The sequence below is a fragment of the Panonychus citri genome, unplaced genomic scaffold (genome assembly GCF_014898815.1).
Source record: "Panonychus citri isolate SS breed McGregor unplaced genomic scaffold, ASM1489881v1 Contig00040, whole genome shotgun sequence".
NCBI classification, from domain to species: Eukaryota; Metazoa; Arthropoda; class Arachnida; order Trombidiformes; family Tetranychidae; genus Panonychus; species Panonychus citri.
In genome coordinates, this window is record NW_026515445.1 from 929781 (window position 1) to 953439 (window position 23659).

A 23659-nucleotide genomic window follows, 5' to 3' on the forward strand; every position below is an offset into this window, starting at 1 on the left:
GTTTTCAACATAAGTAACAAAAGATTCACTCGTTCTGTTGAATAATTGACTTGGTTTTTTGATATTTGCCATTTTTATAACTAATTTTAATACAATTAACATTCACCTTGTTTTAATTAACTTTCATCTCATCAAATCACTTTTATCAATTCACTAAAATGGTAAGTAATTAAATTCTTTTTAGAGAAACATCTCTGTTTCTCTCTTGCTCTCTGTTTCTACTTCTCTCTTTTTTCTCTTCTCTGTCTTACCTTTTCTATTCTTTCTCGCCCTTCTTTCTTCCACTCTTACTCTGGTTTCTTTTTCTTTGCCTATCTTTTTATTTCCTCTTTTCCCTCTCTTTCAATATCCTTGTTACTTTTACTCTATTTTTGTTCGTTTATTGTTTTTTTTTCTTTCCAATGACCTCTACGTGCCTTTTGTTTCTCTTTTTAACTTTCACGTATGATTCTTAAATTCACTTTCAGGCTGGAGGTAAAGCTGGTAAAGATTCTGGAAAAGCAAAGGCAAAAGCAGTCTCACGATCTGCTCGAGCTGGACTTCAAGTAAGAATTAGTCAACTCTTGTGTCATTGGTGTTTCTAATTAATCTACTTTCTTCTCACTCGTGTACCTCTTTAGTTCCCAGTAGGACGTATCCATCGTCATTTGAAAAACAGAACCACAAGTCATGGACGAGTTGGTGCTACTGCTGCAGTCTACTCAGCAGCTATTTTAGAATACCTTACTGCTGAAGTAAGTATATCATCAATTATTTGGCGGGCTTTTATATTCACCTGATTATTAACTCATTTTGGATCTAATTTTTACCATCTAGGTACTTGAATTGGCAGGTAATGCTAGTAAAGATTTGAAGGTGAAAAGAATTACTCCCCGTCATCTTCAACTTGCCATTCGTGGTGACGAAGAATTGGACTCACTGATCAAAGCAACCATTGCGGGTGGTGGTAAGTGTCAAATTTTTTCATCACTTATATCTCATTCTCCAGAAAAAGACCATAAGTTCCCTCATCATTAGGCCAAAGGCTATTGTAACTTTTAGGCGCCAAAACATTTCCCGCCCCCGTTCTTTGGCGGTCTTTTGCTAATAACACCTTATTAATTTATTTTTTTAATTCTATTTTTTTCTAGGTGTTATTCCTCACATTCACAAATCTCTGATCGGCAAGAAAGGAGCAACTGGACAGAAACCAGCTTAACTTTAACTAATTACCAATGTATGAGGGGAAAGTAAGCTGACAGATACGATAGGAATTTTCTTCTTTACTTTCTCTTTTTATAATTTTTTTTCTCTTTTTCCATTAATCAATCATCAAATCCATGAGACCAAGTTCATTAAGACATTCATTTCATAAAGTTCACATCTTATTTGGAAAGTTCACACTCAACACATTACACACATTTAAAATAAACATCATTATTCTGTCTTGAAAACAAAAAAAAAGGATTTCTGTTTATTTGTGTCTTCAGAATCAATCAATTCTATTGATTCGTTTTTCGAAAAATCTCAGTTCCAATTCCGAACGCGTTCATTAACTGACCTCCAATTATCGTGAATGATTCAATTACTATCTGGAAACTGAATAAAAGACGAAAGCATAAGAATCAAAATCATCGGTTATGAGTCACAATCTCTAATCCAAAGATAAAAACACTTACCTCCTAATCCATTTTCCACAATATCGGATTATCCAATAATCCTTTTTGTCTGATTTATCTTCTTTATCTCCACTCGATTGCCACATCGATTCAGCAGCAGTTTTATTAGTAAACGTGTACATGTAAGAAGCGGGTTCTGATTTGATCGGAATCACCGAATGAAATTCACCCGAAGGCAAATGACTTTCGTCACCTTTGGTCATCAACCGGACAATTGACCCTTTGACTTGTAACTTGACCCAACCACTTAGAACCTTGAATGTTGTATTACCAAATTGTGGATCGATAAAATTAACAAAATCAAAACCTAATCAACGAAACAAAATTGATTAAATTGATGAAATTTGATTTGTTTTGCCCAATCAGTTACCTGGAAAATCAGCCATGAAAACAACGTAAAGTGATTGATTAGAATTCAAAATATTTTCTTCATATTCCTTGAGAATTGATCTCCAATCGGTGAACTGAGTCAACATCGGAAGTACCCAAGGGGGTTTTTTGAATGGTGACCATTCGGCTGCAAGTAGATCAACAGTTGGATCGAAAACCCGTTGAGCGAACCGTTTGTTCAACGACATCCAAACGTCCATGCGAATCTCAAAATCCGTCAGATTGGTCATCTTTTTGATCCGATGACCCAAACATTCAGCAAATTGTTTCGCCATATCAGCATGATGAGTCCACCGTTATTGGGCGAATACTTTTCCACGTTGAGATAAACCTCGCGTCCCGATCGTTTGTCCACAATCAACACCCGTTTGCCCAATAACCTCCAATTGTGGACCATCATGTCCCACGAATAACCATAAACCCCCTGAGTCCATGTGTTGTAACCTTGGGTCAGATCATGAGAAAAGGGTAAACCCACTTGGAGACTCATGTAGATTAACAGCAAGGAACAAGTTAATCTTTGTCGATTAGTGACCTTAATCTCTTCTTTGGAAGATGATTGCAACCCAATTGGCCTCAATGAGAACATCTTATTCTCCGTGGGTGTGGTTCCTTTTCTCACTTCGTTCTTTCCTCTTCTTTTCCCGCCTTCTCTTTCATTCTTTTTAACCTTATCTTCATCTTCTAGCTTCTCATTTGCTTCTCCCTTTGCTTGTTTCTTTTTCGCATCTTCATCTTCCAAACAATCAACTTCAATTGGTGAATCAGTTTGATGATTAAACAATCGAATCAAAGATTTCGGCCAATCGGGTGAACTGTAAATCGGAAGGACACACAACATCACATAGGGAAACATTCCGATTGAAAATATCTGCGAATTCATTGAATTGAATAGTCCAGTGAATAGATATCCTAATGGTCGAGTTAATTTAAAGAGTAATAAGAAACCGACTGATGAATCAATTAGAAAACCACCCCAATGGATGACAATTAAATCAACCAAGTCCGGTGAAAGGATCAACCTAAATTGTGACAAATACAAAAACACAATCAATTTTTTTCTCTCTTCTAAATTGTCCAATCTGATCGATCATAATTCAACTGATTGACATGCACAAGTCAAATGATAAACTTGATTGAACAATTTAACCTAAACAATTAACAATCAACCAATCGTTTGACTAACAGCAAATGTTGAATCAACAACTGTGTTAATCAATGTAACCAACTGATTGTAAACGATTGTAAACTTTACCTGAAAGGTGAGAAAACCCAATGACTTGATAAATATCTCATTGAATATCCGCCGATCCATTCAAGATTGGCCTTTTTCACTGCGGCCATGAAATAGACCAAACTGATCTGATATCGGATTATAAAGTATTGCCAGAAAGGGACTTTATCCTTGCCGTAATTATCGGCGTCGGAATCACGACAATCAACTGACCTGTGAATGGAAACGAAAGTCAATTAACTCGGTGATTGAAAATTTCAATATAATCGATGAACAACTAACCAAATTTTATGAGAATCAGAAAAGACTAAGATAATTGTGATTAGGCCAAATAGATACGAATGATTATTCCAGTAGCTTTTATCCAATAGAAAGATGTACCAATAGATTAGAGCGTAAATTGTTGTCGATACTTTGAATTTGTAGCCGATCGTTATTCCAATTGAACCTGTTGAATGGCAACAATTAAAATCGATAATTAATCCTTGGTCTTAAGTAATTATTGGTCCAATTGTTGACTAACCGAAAGTCATTAAGAGATACAATAAGTTCATGTAAGGTCCTGGTAGAGGTTTAATCCAATCAATTAACGGAAAGCGACACTCATCCGAATGTGACCATCGCTCATCAGCCTTGTGAAAAGCCCGTTCGACCTGTAAATCGATGACCATCAGAAGACCAAAAAGAATCCGAAAAACAGCTAAACTATGTCCATCAACAGGTCGAAACATAAATTGGACAAAACGATTGAAAAGGGAACCATGATGTCGATGGCGACAACAATCAAGAAAACTGGACATTGAATAAGTGAACTAATTATTTATCACAATAGAGAATCAAATTAATTAGAAAAAAAATCCAAGTCAAATTGTTAGTTTTGGTTTTGACGAAGAAGCAAAAATGATCAGCATTCAATAGTTAACATGAATTACAATTGAATAACATGGAGGAAAAACTGTAACATTGACTGGACACAAGATGATTAGATGATTAGAGTTGATTGATTGATTTGAATAGTGGAAATTGTTAATAATCAAGTGGTCAATTTGGAGTCAATTTTTTCATCAATTTGGTCGTAAACCATTAGATTACCATAGTAACCTTGGTGTAAATGATGAACTCGATGTTTCCAGAAATAGATTGATAAATAGACGAAAGAGTGAAAAAATTATCTTCCTAATTCACTTTCTTTCATCCTGTTCTACATGATGATTGATGAAGATGATGAGAGATGAAGATGAAGATGAAGATGACGATGAATCAACTATGGAAAACAACAAACAAAAAGGCAAATGATGAACTTTTGTTTGTCAATCAACAGAAACTTTCAAACTCGATCAACAAGTAAATTGTGATCAGGTGATTTAATCCAGTTCACAATTAGTTTATCATGATCATGCACAGATGATGAGAAATTAGATTAATTGTCTCTCATGTTAGGTTGTTCTTTAGGTTAATTGTTTGTTTGTGTGTCCATGCAATTGAAAAGGTAATTTAAGCTTTGGAATCGATTTTTTTTTCTCCATTGGTCATTTTTTTCTCATTGGTCAGTGGGATTTATTTTTCTCTCATTAAACTGTCATCTTGACCATTTAATCCTCTTGGGAGTTTTTAGTTGTTGATCTTGTTTATGTGTGTTGTGTTTATAATCAATTGATTATCCAATGTTGTCCAAGGATTAAAAGTCAACTGTTCTTGGCAATTGATAGATTGTAATAAAAACAGAGATTAAAGTCTCTGTGATAATAATGATGATTATCGTCAATGGACATCACCTGGAAATGACCACTGACCATTGATTCTTGTTAAGTCTGATTGAAAGGGTCAGATTATTTTTCTTCACTCAGTTTATATATTTTAACAGGAATCAAATTGTATGTTCAGTTGTTAATTGAATATCAATCAAATCGATTGATATTGATAATCCTTAGGTTAATTTTTCACTAATTTTGAGTCAAGTTAACACAGTTGAAAGATTTTCCATTCCAAATTAGATCACTTAATTTATCAAATTTCAAAAATAATCACGATTAAATCTAAATAGATTCCAACTAATCAATCTCCAGCCAGAATATTGATTTCAATCAATTTAATGATACTTGTATGTTGTCCTCTCAATCTATCTTCTCGGTTTAATTACTCGACTATGTAATTACAGAATCAAGAAATACAAAGATGTATGAAGAACCAACATCAAGAGGAAAATCCGTTTCTCTGATTGATTGGCCATTTTTTCAGAATATTTTTTGTTTTCGGTAACAATTACCTTCTTGACTATGTCAGGAATGTTGAAATGGTATCAAGTTAGGATTTTAACATGATAATCGGTAAGATGATGATGGCCCATGAAAGGAAATTTGCGAGGCGATGACCAGAGGCTGTGAACAATTTCCTTAGCTACTTAGAGAACATTGAATTGTTCAAATATCTTAATTTTGAGATTTCTGAGATCGAGAAAAAGACTGTCAGTGCATCAGAGAATAACCATCAATGTTTTGTTAATCGAGAACAAGTTGAACAATTTAGAGGTAAAATTTCACCGGGAACATTTTATCCACATCAACAATAAACTCCGATTCAGGAGGAAAACCATCAAACTGGACACAATTCTCAAAATAATGGTCATCAAGTTACTCAACATTTCCAACTGCCACAATTAAACAGGCCAATCCATTGGCGACCATTTTTAAGATCTTAAAGTTGACCGATTACGTTGAAAAACAACAAGTGAATCAGGAACACCAACTGAACGGATGAACTTATCGTCGCCATTGGGCAACTATCACAGTAGCAATTATATTACCTGTTTCCCGGTAAATAGAAAGGCCTAAGGTCCGTTATCTCCTTACACTAATATGTCACAAAGCGATCACCAGAACGCTAAACAAAATAAACAGAGACGAAAAAACAATAATCAATTGAGACCAAACTATGGAATAAAAAAAAGAATTTTAAAAATCAGGAGAATAGAAAGTTTTCCATTCGCTAGATGGCGCCAGGAGATTTTTGGGTTTTCTGGTTAACCGCCAAAGAGAAAGAGTTAACCTAATGGTCAATGAACGTCATCGATTGTTAATTGTTGATTTAATTGTTTTGTTCTTAATTGAATTGATTTTAATTGTTGATTTGATTTCTTTTTTTAATTACAGTGTTTAATTAAGTGTTTGGTGCTCAATAGATTTGATTTATTTGTTGAAAACCTTAAATTGTGAAAGTTACAAAGGATTGAAGAGTAAATTTGTTCTCTTTGTGTTTGATTAGATTGAAAAACGATCTCCATTTTGTTTTTTTATATTTTTCTTTGTTTAATTTTTTTATTCTTTTCTTAGTTTTCTTTTCTCTTCATTTTTAATTGACTATTTATCATTTTTGTAAAACCAAAAATGTATTACAATTAATATCCAAGCCTTAAGGTTAATTATTATTTACTGTGATGGAAGACAATAAAAAGCCCAAGTAATTGTTTTTAAGGAGAGAAGAGAAAAAAAAAATATTAATTATAGTGAATCAACAAAAGTGCTTCTTTCATATTGATACATATACTTATCCTTTAAATATTGTGTTATCACCAACATCATAATGAGAGGGAAACGTTATGATGATGAGATTTGGTGATGGTGGTGAATGAAGAAGGAGACAAAATGAGTAATTAACTTTTTGTTGTGTTCGTTAATTAAATTTCTGCTGATTTCAGGCAAAAATGACAGAATCCAAAAAACTGTAATAATAGTACCAAGGTATTAATAATATTATTATCATTATTACTTAAAGAGTCTATAACACAATAAGAGATTATTATTATTAGAGTAATAATAATGATTATGGTGATGATTATGATGGCGATGATGATTACATTTCGATTTAATTTGTTTACCAAATGTTATTTGTAATCATATATCTCTCAGGTAAGTAGACAAGAAGAAGAAGAAGAAACAATCTAATTGTCAATGATAATAGTTGATTATCATCATTGTTTAACCTTAAGGGTCTTCATCTTAAACTAAAAGGAATCAACAAACTGTAACTTATTACCTGAGAAACGAATTATTAACAAATGATTCCCAGTTAATTGTTGAAACAAAAACTAACTAATCATCTTCTTCTTCTTCTTCTTCAATAGCAACTAACATATTTAGTGAAGAAAACTAATTAACACAATTAGACAATTGAAATTAATGATCAATTGCTTTCAGCCATCACAGGGACACAATTTATATTCATAAACAATAGACTAATTGTATTAATAATTAACCAATTTTCTTGATTAACTTTTATTAGATTAATTGTTACTTGTTGTCATTCTTGTTGATCCTTATTACCATTATTGGTAATTGAATGAGGAGCCAAAAAATTAGGATGTTACCCAACGGAAATTCAATGTTGATCATTCAGGAAATGACGAGAAAAACAGTAAACCCAAATCTGTGAACGAAATCAGGTAACAAACGGAACAGGAAATAAGTATAACATTGATCAGGTTCCAATCAAAGTAAGTTGATTAGTTACCTAACAAGTAAATCATATTAATCAAGGAAATCAAAGTTTTTCCGTTAAACTGACAACTAACTAACTTAAAGATTAACAATCAACAAGAAGGAGACACAAAATTAGAAGATAATCAATTTCCCTTTCTAATGATTAATTACTAAATTGTTCTAACACCAAGTTAATACTAATTATTATTATTATTATAAAACAAAAATCAATAGTTAACCAGAAAAGAGTAGCAATCAAATAAGTGAGCAACAATTAAATGATAACATGAATTAAATTAACTTTTCAAAGTAAAGGTAATAACTAAAAAAAAACTTAAATGCTTCCAACAGCAATTTAGTAATTACGGTAACAAACAAAATTAACAAAAAATTAACATAAATTGTAATCAACTTTTTTTTTTAATTCATTATAATGGCTGTTAATTAATGAGAGTCACATTAATTACTTAAAAACAAAAGGGCAAACAATTATTATCATCGTTGTCAATCTGATAAATTAAAAGAGTATCAACAACAATCAACATACGAGAAAAGGCTAAAGAGAGCCAAACATTAATTGTTAATTGTAATCAACGATTTACTTTTATATTGTTGTTAATCATAAAGCTTTTTTGTTATTAACAACAAGAAGCAATAATAACACAGTTAAGAGATAAGGTTAATGATAATAATCTAATTTAATTAATGTTGGTCTCTAGCACGTCCCTGTAGTTGTAATTATTTCGAGAACCTTTTTAATCGTAAGCTTAATAGTAATTTGCTTTTTTCTGATACTATTACCAAAGAGTGAGAGAGAGTGAGAGAGAGTGAGAAGGAGAGGGAGAGGGAGAGTGAGTGAAGCAATTTAGGAAATCGATAATAAAGTAATAATAATAATAAAAGGAGAGGGTGGAAAGTGGGTGGAGGCGGAAGGGAGAAGCGGAAAGTGAAGGTTATAATATATTAAATTGACCGAGATTGACAGACAGGGAGTGAGAAAGTTAACTGTTATTGGAATTGGATTGTGATTGTGATTAAATATCAAAATGATAATAAAATGATTGCTCATTTAAAGTGATTACATTTGATTATGATCATGTTGATGATTAATAACAATTTTCAATTACTATTAATGTAATTTAATTAAGTTGATTGAAAATTGAGTTTAATTCATGAACCAATTTTCAAGCAATTTGTTGTTTACATTTTGTTTTTGTTTTGTTTTTTATTGTTCACAATTTTTCATGATTAGTTGATTGTTTTCCAATTGTTTGTTGATCCTCTGTTGATGATGATGATGGTGTTGTTGTTGTTGTTGTTCAAATAATCATCATGATTATTATCTCATATGAAGGTGAATCTATAAATAAATACTAAATTGAGGAAATTATCCTTTTATTATAATTATAATTATTATCAAGTTATTCAAGCAAAATGCTAGAGAATTGGATCAGGGAGGGAGTTGAGGGTGGGTGAGAGGAGGAAGAGGTGGGAGTGGGAGGAGAAGGCTACAGGGATGAGAGAGAGTAAAAAGAATCCTTGAAAAGATGAGAATTGGGAGTGAGAGTCTCCATGTATCATGCTTTTGTATTAATAGGAAGATGAGGATGATTAGGATGATGAAGAGGCCATAAATTATTAGTTAAATGTATGAAATTAAATGGATCCAATGGAGAGCAATCAAGTTAATGCAAATAATATTATCCACACCGAGGTAAAGTCTCATTAAAACATAACCCGCCCTCACTTGAATCACTTTCTTTACTTGCACTCACCTTTATCTTCCTCATCATCATCATTATCATCATCTTCTTCTCTCCCTGTTAACTAAATTAACACAAACCAATCAATAAAAGTGCATAGTCAATGAATCATTATCTTCATTGAAACTTTAATTTTACAATTTTCATGAATCAAATGAAAAACAATGGAAAACAATTTAATGATTAGGGAGATTGTTAATTTACACTAACCACCCACTCTCACTCCCATTCCCACCCTGATTCACCTCATAAACCATCAAATTAATGAAGACAATATAATATAATTATTATTATTAAATCACCTTCGATTGACCTTTACTTTTATAATATAAAAGGTAAATGAAAAAAAAAATGAGATTCAATCTAATTCATCTTCAATCTTTGTTATACTTTTTGTATATTCAATTGAAATTGCGTGAGCATTTCATCATCATCATCCTATCATGATGATCATGCTGTGATTCAGTGAGTCTCATTTTTATCAACACAACAACAACAAGGTAAACAATAGATACAAAATATAATAATAACAAGTTACTTACCTTTTAATAAACTATCAATAAAAATGCAACACCAAGGGAATCAAATTGTATTATTATCAAATTGTTAGATGGTAAATTGTATTGATAATCACCCCACTCTCCTTGCCACCCACTCCCACCTCGCATTGTGTATCAACAACAATCACGTCAACTAAATTTACAATCAACTTTAATAATGGTAATAATTATCTTGCATTAATTTGAACAAAAAAATCCCATAGTAATCATGATAATGGTAACTCAATTCAATTGATATCTATTAATAGTATTGACAAATTAGTTTGAGCTTTTTGATTATTATTATTACTTTTGATTGTTGCAAAGTAATTAGGATGATTGATTGAATGATTAGCAAATGAAATTAGACAATTACTTTTTTTTTTACCTTTCCATTGATTAGTTAGTTTAACTATGATTCCATTACTATAATCATGGTAACAATTAATGGTAATTACAAATGATAGTTTCACCATGAATAATATTATTGTTATTAAACTAATGGACGTGCAATTGAATTTGTTTTAATCATGATCATTAATGAAAATAAAAACCATTTAATTAATTTATGATAATCATGATAATCAGAAAAATTTACTTGATCTGGGATCAAAATTCAAGAATCAATTACAATTGATTATTAATACAAAAGAGGAAAAAAAATTCACCAAACTTACTTTTCCAATACATTATAATACCAGAGACTTTGCTATAAGTAATTACAATTACAATTGCAATTACAATTTGTTACCAGATAATTGATTTAATTAATTCACCTTCTCATCCATATTCATTAATATTCAATTCAGTTAATCCTCAATTAATCGTAATCAGAACAGGATGAAAAAAAAAGAAAGAAAAAAACTAATCTTTTCCATGATAATGATTCTAATAATTCATTTTCTTCATGAACTTTTATCATGGGTTATTATTTAATTTGATTCTCGATGTGATTAAACTTTTGTCTTTTAATCATAATCATAAACGGTAAACTATTATATACAAGAATTACCTTTGATTATCAAATCAACTTAACAATCAGAATCAAAGAGAAACAAATATGATAACCTCCCAGCGATATAACATGTTACCATGAAGAAAATGATTCGAATATCGAGAAAAAAATAATAAAATTCTTGAAAAATTTTCGAATTTTTTTTCGAAACTTCCAAATCAGTTTTCACCAACACAATAAATAAAAGATACTGAATTGAAAAGGTCTCTAATTTTCCCCACCGATACTTTAATTGTATGGGAAGAATACTATTTGAACAGATTACCCAACCCACTCACAATCAGTTAAACAATTTAAATTGTTCAATGTTTTTCCAATCTCTTAATGATAATAACAAATAACATTAAAATGGATACAATTCATTGATACAATAATTCACATGATGATATTATTATAATCTAAGCCAATCTAATACACTTTTTATGCTGATAACACTGATATTATCATTATTATCTTTATTGTAATAATATTTTATTATTTTTTACCTTCTCCTCCTCCCAATCCAACTCCCACTCTCCAACTCACCTTAACTTATATAATATTTTTCTCACTCCCTCTCATATTTATTTGAATATAAAATTGCATATCAACTTAAAGGTCTCTTTCTCCCTCATCTTCATCTCTCATCCACCCACTGCTCTCCCATCTCTCTCTCTCTCTCTTTCTCTCTCTCCATCTCGTTCTCAAAGTGGGAGAGGATGAAAATCCATTTAATAACCAAAATGGCCTCCACTCTAATACAATATAATAGCAAATATATTCACTGGTAATCATCAAAATTTCATAAAATAACCAACAATCATCTTCCTCTTTCTCTTTCTCTTCATCTTCATCTTCATCATCTTCAAATGTTATTATTATATCATTTTTCTGTTTCCATTCCTTGCCAATAACTTATTTCCCTCCCTTGTAATATTATCATTTGTTTTCTTATTCAAATTTTTAAATTGAAACCCATTTTTTCAATGAAATTACATTTTTCCTTTCACTTAAATTGATCATCTCTCATCCCGATTTTCATCATACTCTCTCTCTCTCACTCACTCACTATTATTTCTTCATCTTGATCATCTTCATCATTTTATCATTAAATTGCAATTACTTTTGTTGGAATTGAAATGAATTAACTTGAGCCGATATTAACTGTTTAATCAATAATCAACTGTTTACTGTTGATGTTCATTGTGCTTTTTTTATGTTCAAATTAATTCAAATTAACATTCTTAGTTAATTAATCAGGCTTGAATCATTTTCAATAGGAATACATTATCATCATCATGATTAGTTGATTAACAGATGACTGAACCTTTGTTGCTGTTGATATTTGATTAGTATTATTTGATTGGAAACTAATTAAAAAGATGGGTAAAGCTTGACTAATCAATTGATTAACCCAATCAGTTTCAATTGATCATGTGAAAAAAAAGGTTCAACACATTTAACTAAACAAGATTAAGTTATTATTAGATTTAATCATTTTATATATTTAATTTATATATATAATATTATATTACAGTTTCAATTAAATGAAACATGGGAAGATGATGATGATGATGATGAAGTTTTTGATGATTAGTTAATTATGTAAAGGATCAAAGTGTCACCATTGAAATAAGTAATCAGGTAATCACAGTAAATTGTTGATGTGTGTTGATGAGATTAATTAAATGTGCGTCTTAATTGTTGGCCTTTTTGTTTTGGTAAATGTTTTGACGTTAATTGATGAAAAAAAAATCGCGACAAGAGACAAATGAAAAATGATTAATTGTTGCAATTGTTTTAATTAATCAATGATCATGACAAGAGTATAATCGAGTCGATTGAGGTGGTGGCTGATGATGATTAGGTGGATGGTGATTTACTGGATGATGTCCAGTTGGTTGGTCACTTTTTTTATTACTCGAATTGGTATTATTGGTACTATTTGATGTATTTGTTGGAATCACTTGATTGTTGTTTAAATGGTGATGATGATTAACGTTATTAACGGTATGATGGTGATGGTGATGGTGATGATCAAGGCCATGATGATGATGATGATTAACGTTATTACCGTTATTTGAATTGTTATTACCTCGGGCTGATATTACATCTTTATAATCCTCTTCACATAGAATCCTCTCTTCATAGAGATAGAAACGATCACCAACACAAAACCTACTCAAAGAAATTAAAATACAAATTAATTAGATTAATCTGATTAGTGAAACAATCAATTTACCATGAAAACATATTAATATTACAACCAAACAATTAGAATTGATTTAATTTCCAATTTCATTGGTTCTATTTTTGTTATTATTAATAAAAAGCAGAATTGAATCACCACCTACTCGTTAAATTGTTTATTGTCATTCTCATTTTGATTGACAATTAAAATTAAATTAAATTAAATTAAATTGGAAAACCTTTACCCGGTTCCGGTTTCAATGTTAATAATAACAATAACAATAACAATAACAACAACAATTACAGTTATGATTAAGTTCAATTCAATTATTTGACAATTGTAACAATCAAATTTAATCAGTTGGAGATAAATTTTCATTACTCTTTCTCTTAATCATGTTTAGCTGATTAAGTTTTTTTTTCTGTTGGCTAAATCAATAAACTAACCATTAATTTATCATCATTAATCACTACTAATACTATTCCTCATTTAATTGTCGATAGAATGATTTATGATCAACAATTTACTTCTCATCTAATTTAATATTAGTATTGATTATATTATTACTTTTTTCATTCTCTATTCAATCTCTAGGGTTTCCTATGTAGTTTATTATTATTATTGAATAAACAATTTAATCTATTAATAATAATAATAATAATAATCATCATCATAATTTAATATGAATGAAATTTAATAACAATTTATATATTAACAATTTAATGATAATGGTGACATGATTAAAAGAAGAGATGAAAAAATAATTTTTGTTCCATCAACTTTTAATTAAATAATTAATGAGATAGAAATGAATTTCAAATGAATCTAAAGTATTTCAATTAATTAATTATTGAGATTTCAAGTTTTGGAAACATTATCATCATGATTATGTTGATAATCTGGTGAAATTGTTTACAATTAGATTAACAAGTTGAGCGGAAAAGGAAATGGTTTTTTAGTTTTCTCGTTATTTTTCAGTTGGATGGTTAATTTTTGTCGATTGTTGAATTGAATTAATTTGATTGATTGATTGATTGATTGATTACATACCTTTGATTACAAGATTGACAAGCGAAACAATCAAGATGATAACTATTACCACGAGCTCTCATAACGTACTCGAAACTGGGAATATCTTTGTGACAGGCTGAGCAAATTCCGGTTCGACCAAATAATCTGAACATTTCCAACGATTTTTTCAAATGGAAACAATTTATCAATTTAATTTATCGATTTCGAATTTTTCTTCCACTCAAATTCTTACCTGAAATAATCTCGTTTACAAAGTAACAAATCGGCTTTGGCATAAAACGTTGTGGACATTTCGGCCAATGGACCTTTACACAATGAACATTTAAGACAATTCTCGTGCCAGAACTTTTCGACCGCTTCCAAAAGATACTGTTCTTTAATCAGTTCATTACATCCTGAACAGAAAGGTAATCGTTCACCGATTAAAGATGAAATTGAATTTCCAGAAACTTTTCTCTCCATCATTTTTAATTATAAATGAAAAGGTGAAGATGATGATGATGATGAGAGACACGAAAGAAACTGAGAGATTGGATGAAAGACACTAAACAATATCCATCAATATTTGAAAATCAATTCAGATGATGAGGAAGATAAAGATGAAGATGAAGATGATGTTATTAAGGTTGCACAGATTCACTTCACAACAGAAAAATAATATCAATCAGAAGGCGAGAATCTGAGAGTCAGATATTAATATATAAAAAGAGTAACAATAACAAAGAGAAATGATAAAAATGAGATGATGATGATGAGAGAGAAGAAGAGAAAATAATAATAAATACGAAGATGAACAAGTATTAATAGTAGAAGATGATGAAGAAGATGGTGATGATAATGATAACTGTGTAAGGGATTTAAACACAATAATAACAGAACCGGGATATTGAGTCTCTCAGCATTTCAACTCTCTCTCTCTCTCTCTTTCCCAGGCCTGATCATCAATCCCATAGATCACGCATGTTCACCTACTTTGCCTTAGCTCCCTCATCATCCTCAGCATCCCTATCACCATTATCATCCTCCTGGAGGATGAAGATAAAGAAATTTGTATATAAATGGTAAAATGATGCGTGTGAGTGCATCAACATCAATCCAATTTACTCTCTCTCTCTCTCTCTCTCTCTCTCTCTCTTCTCTAATTTTGCGATTTGTAATAAAATTGCTCTTTCTTTATTCCTTTTCTGTTTCTTTCTTCTTCGTCCTCCACAGGCCATTTCAATAAATTCACCATCACCATCAATCCTATCAAAGTTTCTCTCTCTCTCCATCATCTTCTTATTATATTGTTTAGCCTTTATCTATTTCTCTTCATCTTCTCTTTCTCATCATGTCGACCTTTATAATTCTAGATGTTTACTTGAAACGACACTTTTTTTATATTTCATTTTGACGTTAATTCTGAGCAAATCTTGGTAAATTGTTGGTCACTTGTTTATCTGTTAGTTTTTTTTTCTTTCTCTTCAAATGAAAAGAGAAAAGGAAACAGAAAGAGATGATGAAGATGCGGATGATAAGAAGGAAGATAGAAAATGCATTAAGTTAACAACAAATTGGTTAAAGTGAGAGAGAAAAAGGAAGATAAAAAGATGAGAAGATAGAAAGCAAAATAGAAAGAGGTTAGTTCATTAACCAAATGAACTTTTTTCTGTTAACATTTTCTGGTAACAAACCTCATTAGCTTAATGAAGAGAGAGAGAGAGAGAGAGAGAGAGAGAGAGACCAGGACACCAATACCCAATTACATTAATACAGTGATAATAATGATAAAAGTATCTTAATCTTTACAATGGACTCGAGATTCACGTTGGTCCGTTTTCTCATCATTTCCGTTTCTGGTGAAAAAGAGGGAGGAAAATGTTCATCTTTTCCTTTTATTTTTTGTTGTCGCCTTTTGTTTTCTCATCACATTTAATTGGCAACAGATTAACTAACACAGTAGAAGAAACAATTACCATTAACAGTAACAATTAAAGCTCCAAGTAAATTAACTTATCCATAAATTATTATAATAACAATTAAAATGTTTGCCTCTTTCCCTCATATGTTATTGTTGAGTTACTTTTCCTTTTAACTTATCTTGCAATTAATTGCTACTGTTTTTTTTTCTGCTGCTGTGACTCTGTAACTATAAATGAGTGTGTTTATTCAAATTAAAATTGATTGCATTTCATTAATTTTAATGAAAACTAAATTATAATTATCAGTTCACTTTGCCAACTATTCGCAGTTTAGTAAACACGTTACTCTCCAGGCGGCGTTGGAACGAGTTTCGGCTAAAACGTTTTCGGTCGTTTGATTTTCCCAGTTAATTGTTGTTTTAATTGTTTCTGGTCATCTTTTCGACCACAATGGTGAACATTATGGTTTCATATAGACTGGAGATTCCAATTTGTTTGCTTATTAATGAACCCGAACCCATTAAGTTGACCCTTTTGTTGTTCCCAAAGTGTAACACTAACGAAGTCTCTTCATCCTTATTGTTGTTTACGCGCTGTTGTTATGAACAATTAAATTAATCGAGTTTTTATTTGGATATTTTCATATATCAACTATGGATGATACAAGTATCATCATCATTATTTCTCCATCATATTAAAGGGCTCATTATTTAAGCCACAAACCAGAGAGAGAGAGAGAGAGAGATTAGACAGAGTTTTGTTTCTTTTCTCCATTTTCTGTTTTTTTCTCTCAATTCTCTTTCTCTTGATGGAAATAATATATTAGTGAAAGTGCGAGATGTTAATGCTATTTAATGATAACAATGATGATTACATTTGATGAGAGAGAATCGACTCTCCCTTTTGCTCTTAATGGTTCTCAGAATTAAAATGTAATAGGAAAGAAAGAGAGACTTGGAAGACAAGGGAAGATATTTGCATCTAATCTTGATTCGAGTCTCTTTTCTGCTTATTACATTCAAGTCAATGGAAACTTAATTAACTCAATTAAATTGGTTTTATTTACGATACAGTAACAACAGTCTTCCTCATCATCTTCATTATCATCATCGTTCTCAAGTCTTTACTAATTTATTTTCTATCTCTCATCCTCATCCTCATCCTCATCCTCATCTCTCTCCATCCAAACGCTCAATTGCTTTTCCACTCTCACTTTGACATAGATTTTCATTTATCTGGTTACCATTAATTTGAATTGACTCCCTAATGAGATCTCATTTCATGGTTTCATCGAGTCCAATAGTTATTACAATTAGTTAATTCTCATAAGGAACTACGGACCGAAATCTTTACCTTAACAACTTACGAACAATTTAATTGTAAACAGTTAATTCACAATTGACTTAATTTTCCATTTTTGTTTCCACAAAATAAAACAACAATTAACTTCAATTCCTATGATGATGTTGATCAAATTTAGAGTTAATTTATACTCGATTAATATCACTTTTAGATTTATATTTATATAAATTACTATTAATTTAGTTAATTGTTATCAAAAAGATTTTTTCTTCAACCTTGTTGATTAAATTTTCTGCTCATTTAATTTGAAAGCTTAATGATTTAACAAATCAAATCAACAGCAATCAACAGGGAAACACTACAATAGGAAAAAAAGTAATTTGCAAAACTGAATTAACTTTGAAATAATAACAAAACAATCCAATTAATTATAACCATTCAATAAGTAATTAAACATTTACCATTTAATTGTGAAACTGTGTTAGTTTGATTAAACAAAATTTAATCACAAACATTTCATTAAACTAAATTAAAAAAAACTCCCCCAACAATCAAGTGAAACTATTTTGTTGCCTGGTCTTTAAATTAGATTACCAACTGAATAGTGAATGTAATTTATTAATGTTTACATACATTAGATGATTAGACAACAATTTAGTTAACCATTGGGTGTAGGTAATACAAGGTTGACTGATTTAATCAACAATCAGTTAATCATACAATTTAATAAGCATCATCCTTTGACCAGTTAACCTTAAATCAGTTGATTGTCAAATTAGTGAATCAATATTAATCATCTGATGATAAAATAATGTTAATCATTGAGTAAATAGTGAAATAATTTAAAAGGTCACTTTTCAATTAACCAAATTGAACAACAATCAACTAATAGTTTTAGCATTTTCAATCATCTAATTGCATGTTTAACTAATCAACCATAATAATAATGATTAGATACATTGATCAAATCAAATAAATTGTAATTTACTTTTCCATTTTCACTATTGGTTAACAATCAATTGATCATTTGATGATTTATCTAATATAAATGGTTAATTGTATTGACCCTTTAATTAAAATTTATTGATTTCTATGTTTTTGTCAACTGGCTAATTGTAATCAATTAATCAACTAATAAAAAGAGTTACTTTTTTTAATTAACGAGAAAACTTTTCTCAAAGTTTAATTGATTAATTTGAATGACACAATTAGTATTAAACCGGATTAATTTTCACTTGAGATGATTTTAATTGGACTGCCCATCAGAATTAACTTTAATCAAATCAAATCTATCAAGAAAATTAAAATGACAACAACAATAACATAACCAAAACTTTACGGATATTTATTGCTGTTTAATTTTAATTGTCAACAATTTAATTAAATATGTCATTAACTGAGTGAAAGTGTAAGTAATGATAACAGTTGAGAGGAAATTAATTAATTTGTTTCTGATTTAATTTCACTTTTTTTTCCTTTTCTTCAACTAAACAATTAATCTTCACAATTTAATCAAATCCAATCAACTGACAATTGAATTATTATCAACTATTATTATTATTAAATTGCCCGAGTTTGTTTGTCTATTTATTGTTGATTAATGTTGATCATCATTTTAATTGTATATTATTAATCAATTGTTGTGTCTCTCCCTCTCGTATCATGATCAGAGTAATTTAATTAAATCCAATGGAAATGATTAAATCAGTTGATAATCACAATCAATACTAAAAATTTAATTAGATAGAAAAGGGGAAAATAGTTAAATTAACTAGCAAATTAAGTTAATGATTAATAAAATGAAATTAAATTGAATGAGAAAATGAGAAAGGAAAAAAAAATCAACTAGATAATCAACCTGATCAATTGAAAGTTAATTAATTTGATCAAAAGGGATTGTTATTATTATTTCCTATTCTTTGTGATTAAATGAATGAAATTAAATTAATTTACCAATGATTACGTTGATGATAATATTAATTGCATGCAATTCCGGTCTGCAATTATAGTTAAGGAATTAACTTGATTGAGAAGGTCAATTAAAGATGATCAATTAACTGCTTCCACACACAACCTCATCCACTAATTAACTTAATTAATGAAAGGAAAAAGGTAAAAACTAATTTCAATTTAATCAACAGAAAGTATAACTTATAATAATAAAAAGTAACAATTACCATTGATTATCAAAAATTAAAGTCACGTTCTTATTAACCATGATTAGTGGGTAGCAATAGTACAACAGTTAAATAAATTGTAATCATAATGGATAATAATCAAACTAATCAACTAGGAAAAGCAAAAACTAACTAACTAATTAACTGATCAAATTGTAATGTGAGAGATGAAAAAAAAACGATATTAAAAGATTTCCTTGTATAAACTGATGGAGCTTAATGAAACTTTGAGATACAATAAAGTAAGTGAGTGTATTAATCAATATTGATCATGATGATGATTAAGTTGATTGTTTCAATCAATACGAAGCAGAAAAAATAACAACAATCAAAGACAATTAACTTTTTTTTGTCCAGGTTATAAAAACTATAAATATAATAAGAGAAACAAGAAAGTGAAAGTTTAGACTTGAAACATTACAACTCATAAGTATTACTGAAGTAAAAGGTTTTGTTTGATTGTTGTTATTTGCTTGCAGTGATTTAATCTCGTCCATTTTATCATCCTCATCATCATGGTCATCATCATGTCCATCACTCGTCCACAAACAAAAGAGGAAGATTGAAATGATTGGCGAAAATTGCTTTTCCTTTGGATTACATTGGAAAAAGTATATGAAAGAGCAAAAAAGTAACAACAAGAAGATGATGAAGATGAAAAAGAGGAAGAAAAAATAACGTCACTTAAATTGATTCTTTCGCCATCATCATAATATTATCATCATTATTATTACGAAACTGAGCAAATCAGGGAGATGAAGATACTTTAATTAAATCGATTGGATGAATGACGACAATATAATATATTAGCTCAGCTTCATTTCTAGTTAATTTTCGTGATATCATGAAACTGGTAAGGTGAAAATACCATAGATTTCATATTAACCGTTATAACTTGAATATTAACAATTTAATATAAATACTAACAAAATAATCAACAATGAATCTGATTAAAAAGCCAATTTTGTTTCCATTACAACAATCATTCAATTGAAAGGAAATATTTTCCTATTAAAATATAATAATAACAAGGGAATGAATAAAATTTTCTCAAGCTTCACTCATCGTCCACCCCAATCATCCTTTAGCATCCTCATCTTCTTGACCAGTTCAGTAACTAATATTATCATTGTTCAATTTTCTCTCTCTCTCTCCATTTCAAGTATTCATTCAATTTCTTTAAACAATAACATATTATTTTTATCATTCCCTAGCAAAGTAATATTATAAGTGGATACTTTCATTGTTCCTACCCCTTAATTGCCCTTGCTTATCTTCCTTATCATCATTTTGACTCTTTCTTTTTCTCTTTCTTCCTCATCTTCCTCTTCTAATACTTTGTCTTAACTAGATTGGATGGATCCATTAGTAAATTGAGATGTATTTGTTACTATTAGGAAGCCTCTTTTTTTCTTGTTCTTCAGACATAAACAAACATACACAGTAGATACAGAGACCTGTGGACATTAGTTTAATATCTTATTCTGTGTATTACTTATATTTGATTAAATACATTATTATCATTACTTTTTTTCCGATGAAAATATCGTTTATTAAGATATTAAAAAGCAATAATTTCTATCAAACAATTTGCTAAATAACAATTAACTTGATTTTCTTATTCTCTCTTATCCTTTATCTGTTTCTTACACCTGATATTTGTTCAATTGTTGTTATCTAATTGTTGTTTAAATTGTATTAATATTTCCATTGCATTTTCTTAGACATGTTATTATATTTATCATATTATTTGGTATTGTTATTGTTGATGTTACTACTGATTGTGTTTTGGAAAAGTTTAGTTTTTTTTATCGAGTTGAACAAAGTTCTATAAGAAAGATAATTCGAGACCTTGTTATCATTATTATTAAGTTTTCAGATGATTATATGATATTAATCTGTTAGGTGATATTTGAAACAATTCAATATCTCAATTCATTTTAAAAGAAATGATTACGTTCCTGTTAACTGAATTAAGATGATTGGATAACGTGATCTTGAAATATAATGTTCATAAACAGAGAGAGAGAGAGAGAGAAAGGAAGGTTAACTCTGAATTACAAAGACTCACAAGTAATTCAGACAGTGTGATGATGATGATGATGACTAGGAGGATGAGGATGAGGAAGATGAAAGAGAGAGACTTGAAAATTGTGTTGTCGTATGATAGGTTAAGTGTATTTGTGTGTTGCTCTATGAGGTGAATGGGATTCCTTTGTAGGACTTAACAGATCCTTTTATCGTCTTCACTATTAACTATAAATCTTAGGCCATTTTTTTGTGATCATCAAAGTTATTGGATGAAGAAAGAAAGAGGAAGATGATGGTAAAGTGAGCCTCCTCCACCCTCGGGGTGGAAAAAAAACTGGGAGTGAGAAAAGGAAGATAAAAATTGATAGAGAGATAAATAGACAGAGAGAGACAGTGAGTTGCATTAAAAGGAAACCGATGTCAAAATGTATCTTCATTAACCCAAGCGGATTCATCCCATCAACACAACTCAAGTTAAAAGGTACCTAGAAGATGAGGATGACGATGATGATGATGAACAAGAGAATGCTTTTCATGTTGTTGTTAGTTAATAGTATTTGCAATACACCAGGATGATGATTATGAGGAAGAAGATGAGTGAGAAAATGAAGATTCCATTCTTATATTGATAATGATATATTTCACTTACAGTTGTATACAAACAAAACAAGTAACGAGGATAAATCATTTGGGTGATAAAGTGATTATTTTGTTTTCTACCTTTAGTTTTTTCTTGTTGTTCTTGATAATACTTATTATTGTTTCTTTTAGCACGTAAACATATTAACACTCACACAGTCAATTTGTGTGTGTGTGTTGATTAAATCCCTGCAAATTGTCAGAGACCATTTTAATCAATTAACTTAATGTCAAGGTGTAACAATGTGTTACAATAATATTAATTGTTGTCTATCTTTAACCCAAAACCATTAGTGTTAAGATGCTCGAGAAGTGATTCCCAAGATGTGAGTAACTATTATCAACCTAAAACTGAAACAAACATTTTGCATTCAATTAAATGCTCTTAATGATACTATTAATGTTGTTATTTGCACGTCGAGTGGGTGGTGGTGGGAGTGGGACTCGATTCTTGTTATATCTTGTGTTGATAGGAAGATAGAATGATGATAAAAGTGCAAAAATGATAATGAAATTGATCTTAAGTGAAAAAAGGAGTTCAAAGTAATGCTTGAAATGGGTTTCCTATGTAACGAAACAATTATATTGATTAAGTTCATGTATTGGATAAAAAAAGAGGATGAAGATGAAGATGAAGATGATGATGATAGTGGTGGGGTGGGGTGGGTTAGGGTGAAGATGAGGATGAGACCTGCAAGTGATTTGGACACCTCATCCATTGCTTTTGTAAATATCATAAGTAAATGATTTAATCTTATGCATTATGATTGTAATTGATTGACTCTTGTTGTGAATGTTGATTAATTGTTTTGTATTTGTTTTCCTTGTTTGTTATTTTTGTATCAATTACCTGAAGATTTTGTATTAATATGAAAGAAACAGATTCAGTTTGAGAAATGTGATTATAATCAATGTGATTTAATTTAATTTGATGGGAACAAATGTATTATGATGATTAAAGAAACTGTTTCCTTCTCAATGTTTCGTCAATAAGTAACTACAGGGAAAAGTTAATCATTTGGTTGAAGGTTTATTTTTATATCATTAAGATTGGAAATGATGATAATGATGATGAAAAGATGAAAAGTTTACTGAAAGTAGGAAAATGATGATGAGACTCAGGGAATGATATAATTCTGATATGAGGTTTACAATGAAAAGGATGAGCCATGATTGAGTATCATTATCATCATCCTCATTATTATTATCATCTTCTTGTAGCATTTTTATACAGGAGAGAGAGAGAGAGACTTTATCTTTGTGATTTTATCTTAAAAACCATTGAATGATGATAACTTGTGGTGGTTAATGACAATATCACCTTATAAGTTCA

General features: G+C 30.0%; 3 protein-coding genes across 3 annotated transcripts; 1 reads left to right on the plus strand and 2 right to left on the minus strand.

Annotated features, from left to right (window-relative positions):
• LOC128397736 (histone H2A.V) lies at positions 1-1317 on the plus strand. Its single transcript, XM_053358484.1, has 5 exons — positions 1-161; positions 468-545; positions 621-734; positions 817-946; positions 1131-1317. The coding sequence occupies exons 1-5, from the start codon at positions 159-161 to the stop codon at positions 1196-1198; spliced, it is 393 nt and encodes a 130-aa protein (XP_053214459.1). The 5' UTR covers positions 1-158; the 3' UTR covers positions 1199-1317.
• A 109-nt stretch (positions 1318-1426) lies between these two features.
• LOC128397734 (vitamin K-dependent gamma-carboxylase-like) lies at positions 1427-6037 on the minus strand. Its single transcript, XM_053358482.1, is given in 7 exon segments — positions 1427-1578; positions 1659-1965; positions 2029-2343; positions 2346-3070; positions 3304-3495; positions 3565-3730; positions 3806-6037. Coding segments are annotated over 7 exon segments (2079 nt in total). The 5' UTR covers positions 4083-6037; the 3' UTR covers positions 1427-1481.
• A 6489-nt stretch (positions 6038-12526) lies between these two features.
• On the minus strand, positions 12527-15176 carry LOC128397735 (LIM domain only protein 3-like). The gene is made up of 3 exons (XM_053358483.1): positions 14509-15176; positions 14295-14420; positions 12527-13231 (listed from the first exon to the last, which is right to left on the minus strand). The coding sequence occupies exons 1-3, from the start codon at positions 14739-14741 to the stop codon at positions 12862-12864; spliced, it is 729 nt and encodes a 242-aa protein (XP_053214458.1). The 5' UTR covers positions 14742-15176; the 3' UTR covers positions 12527-12861.
• Positions 15177-23659: the final 8483 nt, after the last annotated feature.

Excerpts from the sequence above, each read along its gene's own strand:
- LOC128397736 (XM_053358484.1), top strand. Across the intron at positions 546-620 it reads CTGCTCGAGCTGGACTTCAA|TTCCCAGTAGGACGTATCCA; the intron begins GTAAGAATTAGT and ends GTACCTCTTTAG. Across the intron at positions 947-1,130 it reads AGCAACCATTGCGGGTGGTG|GTGTTATTCCTCACATTCAC; the intron begins GTAAGTGTCAAA and ends ATTTTTTTCTAG.
- LOC128397735 (XM_053358483.1), bottom strand. The coding sequence starts at position 14,741 with ATGATGGAGAGAAAAGTTTCTGGAAATTCAATTTCATCTTTAATCGGT. Across the intron at positions 14,421-14,508 it reads TGTAAACGAGATTATTTCAG|ATTATTTGGTCGAACCGGAA; the intron begins GTAAGAATTTGA and ends GGAAATGTTCAG. Across the intron at positions 13,232-14,294 it reads TGTCAATCTTGTAATCAAAG|GTTTTGTGTTGGTGATCGTT; the intron begins GTATGTAATCAA and ends TTCTTTGAGTAG.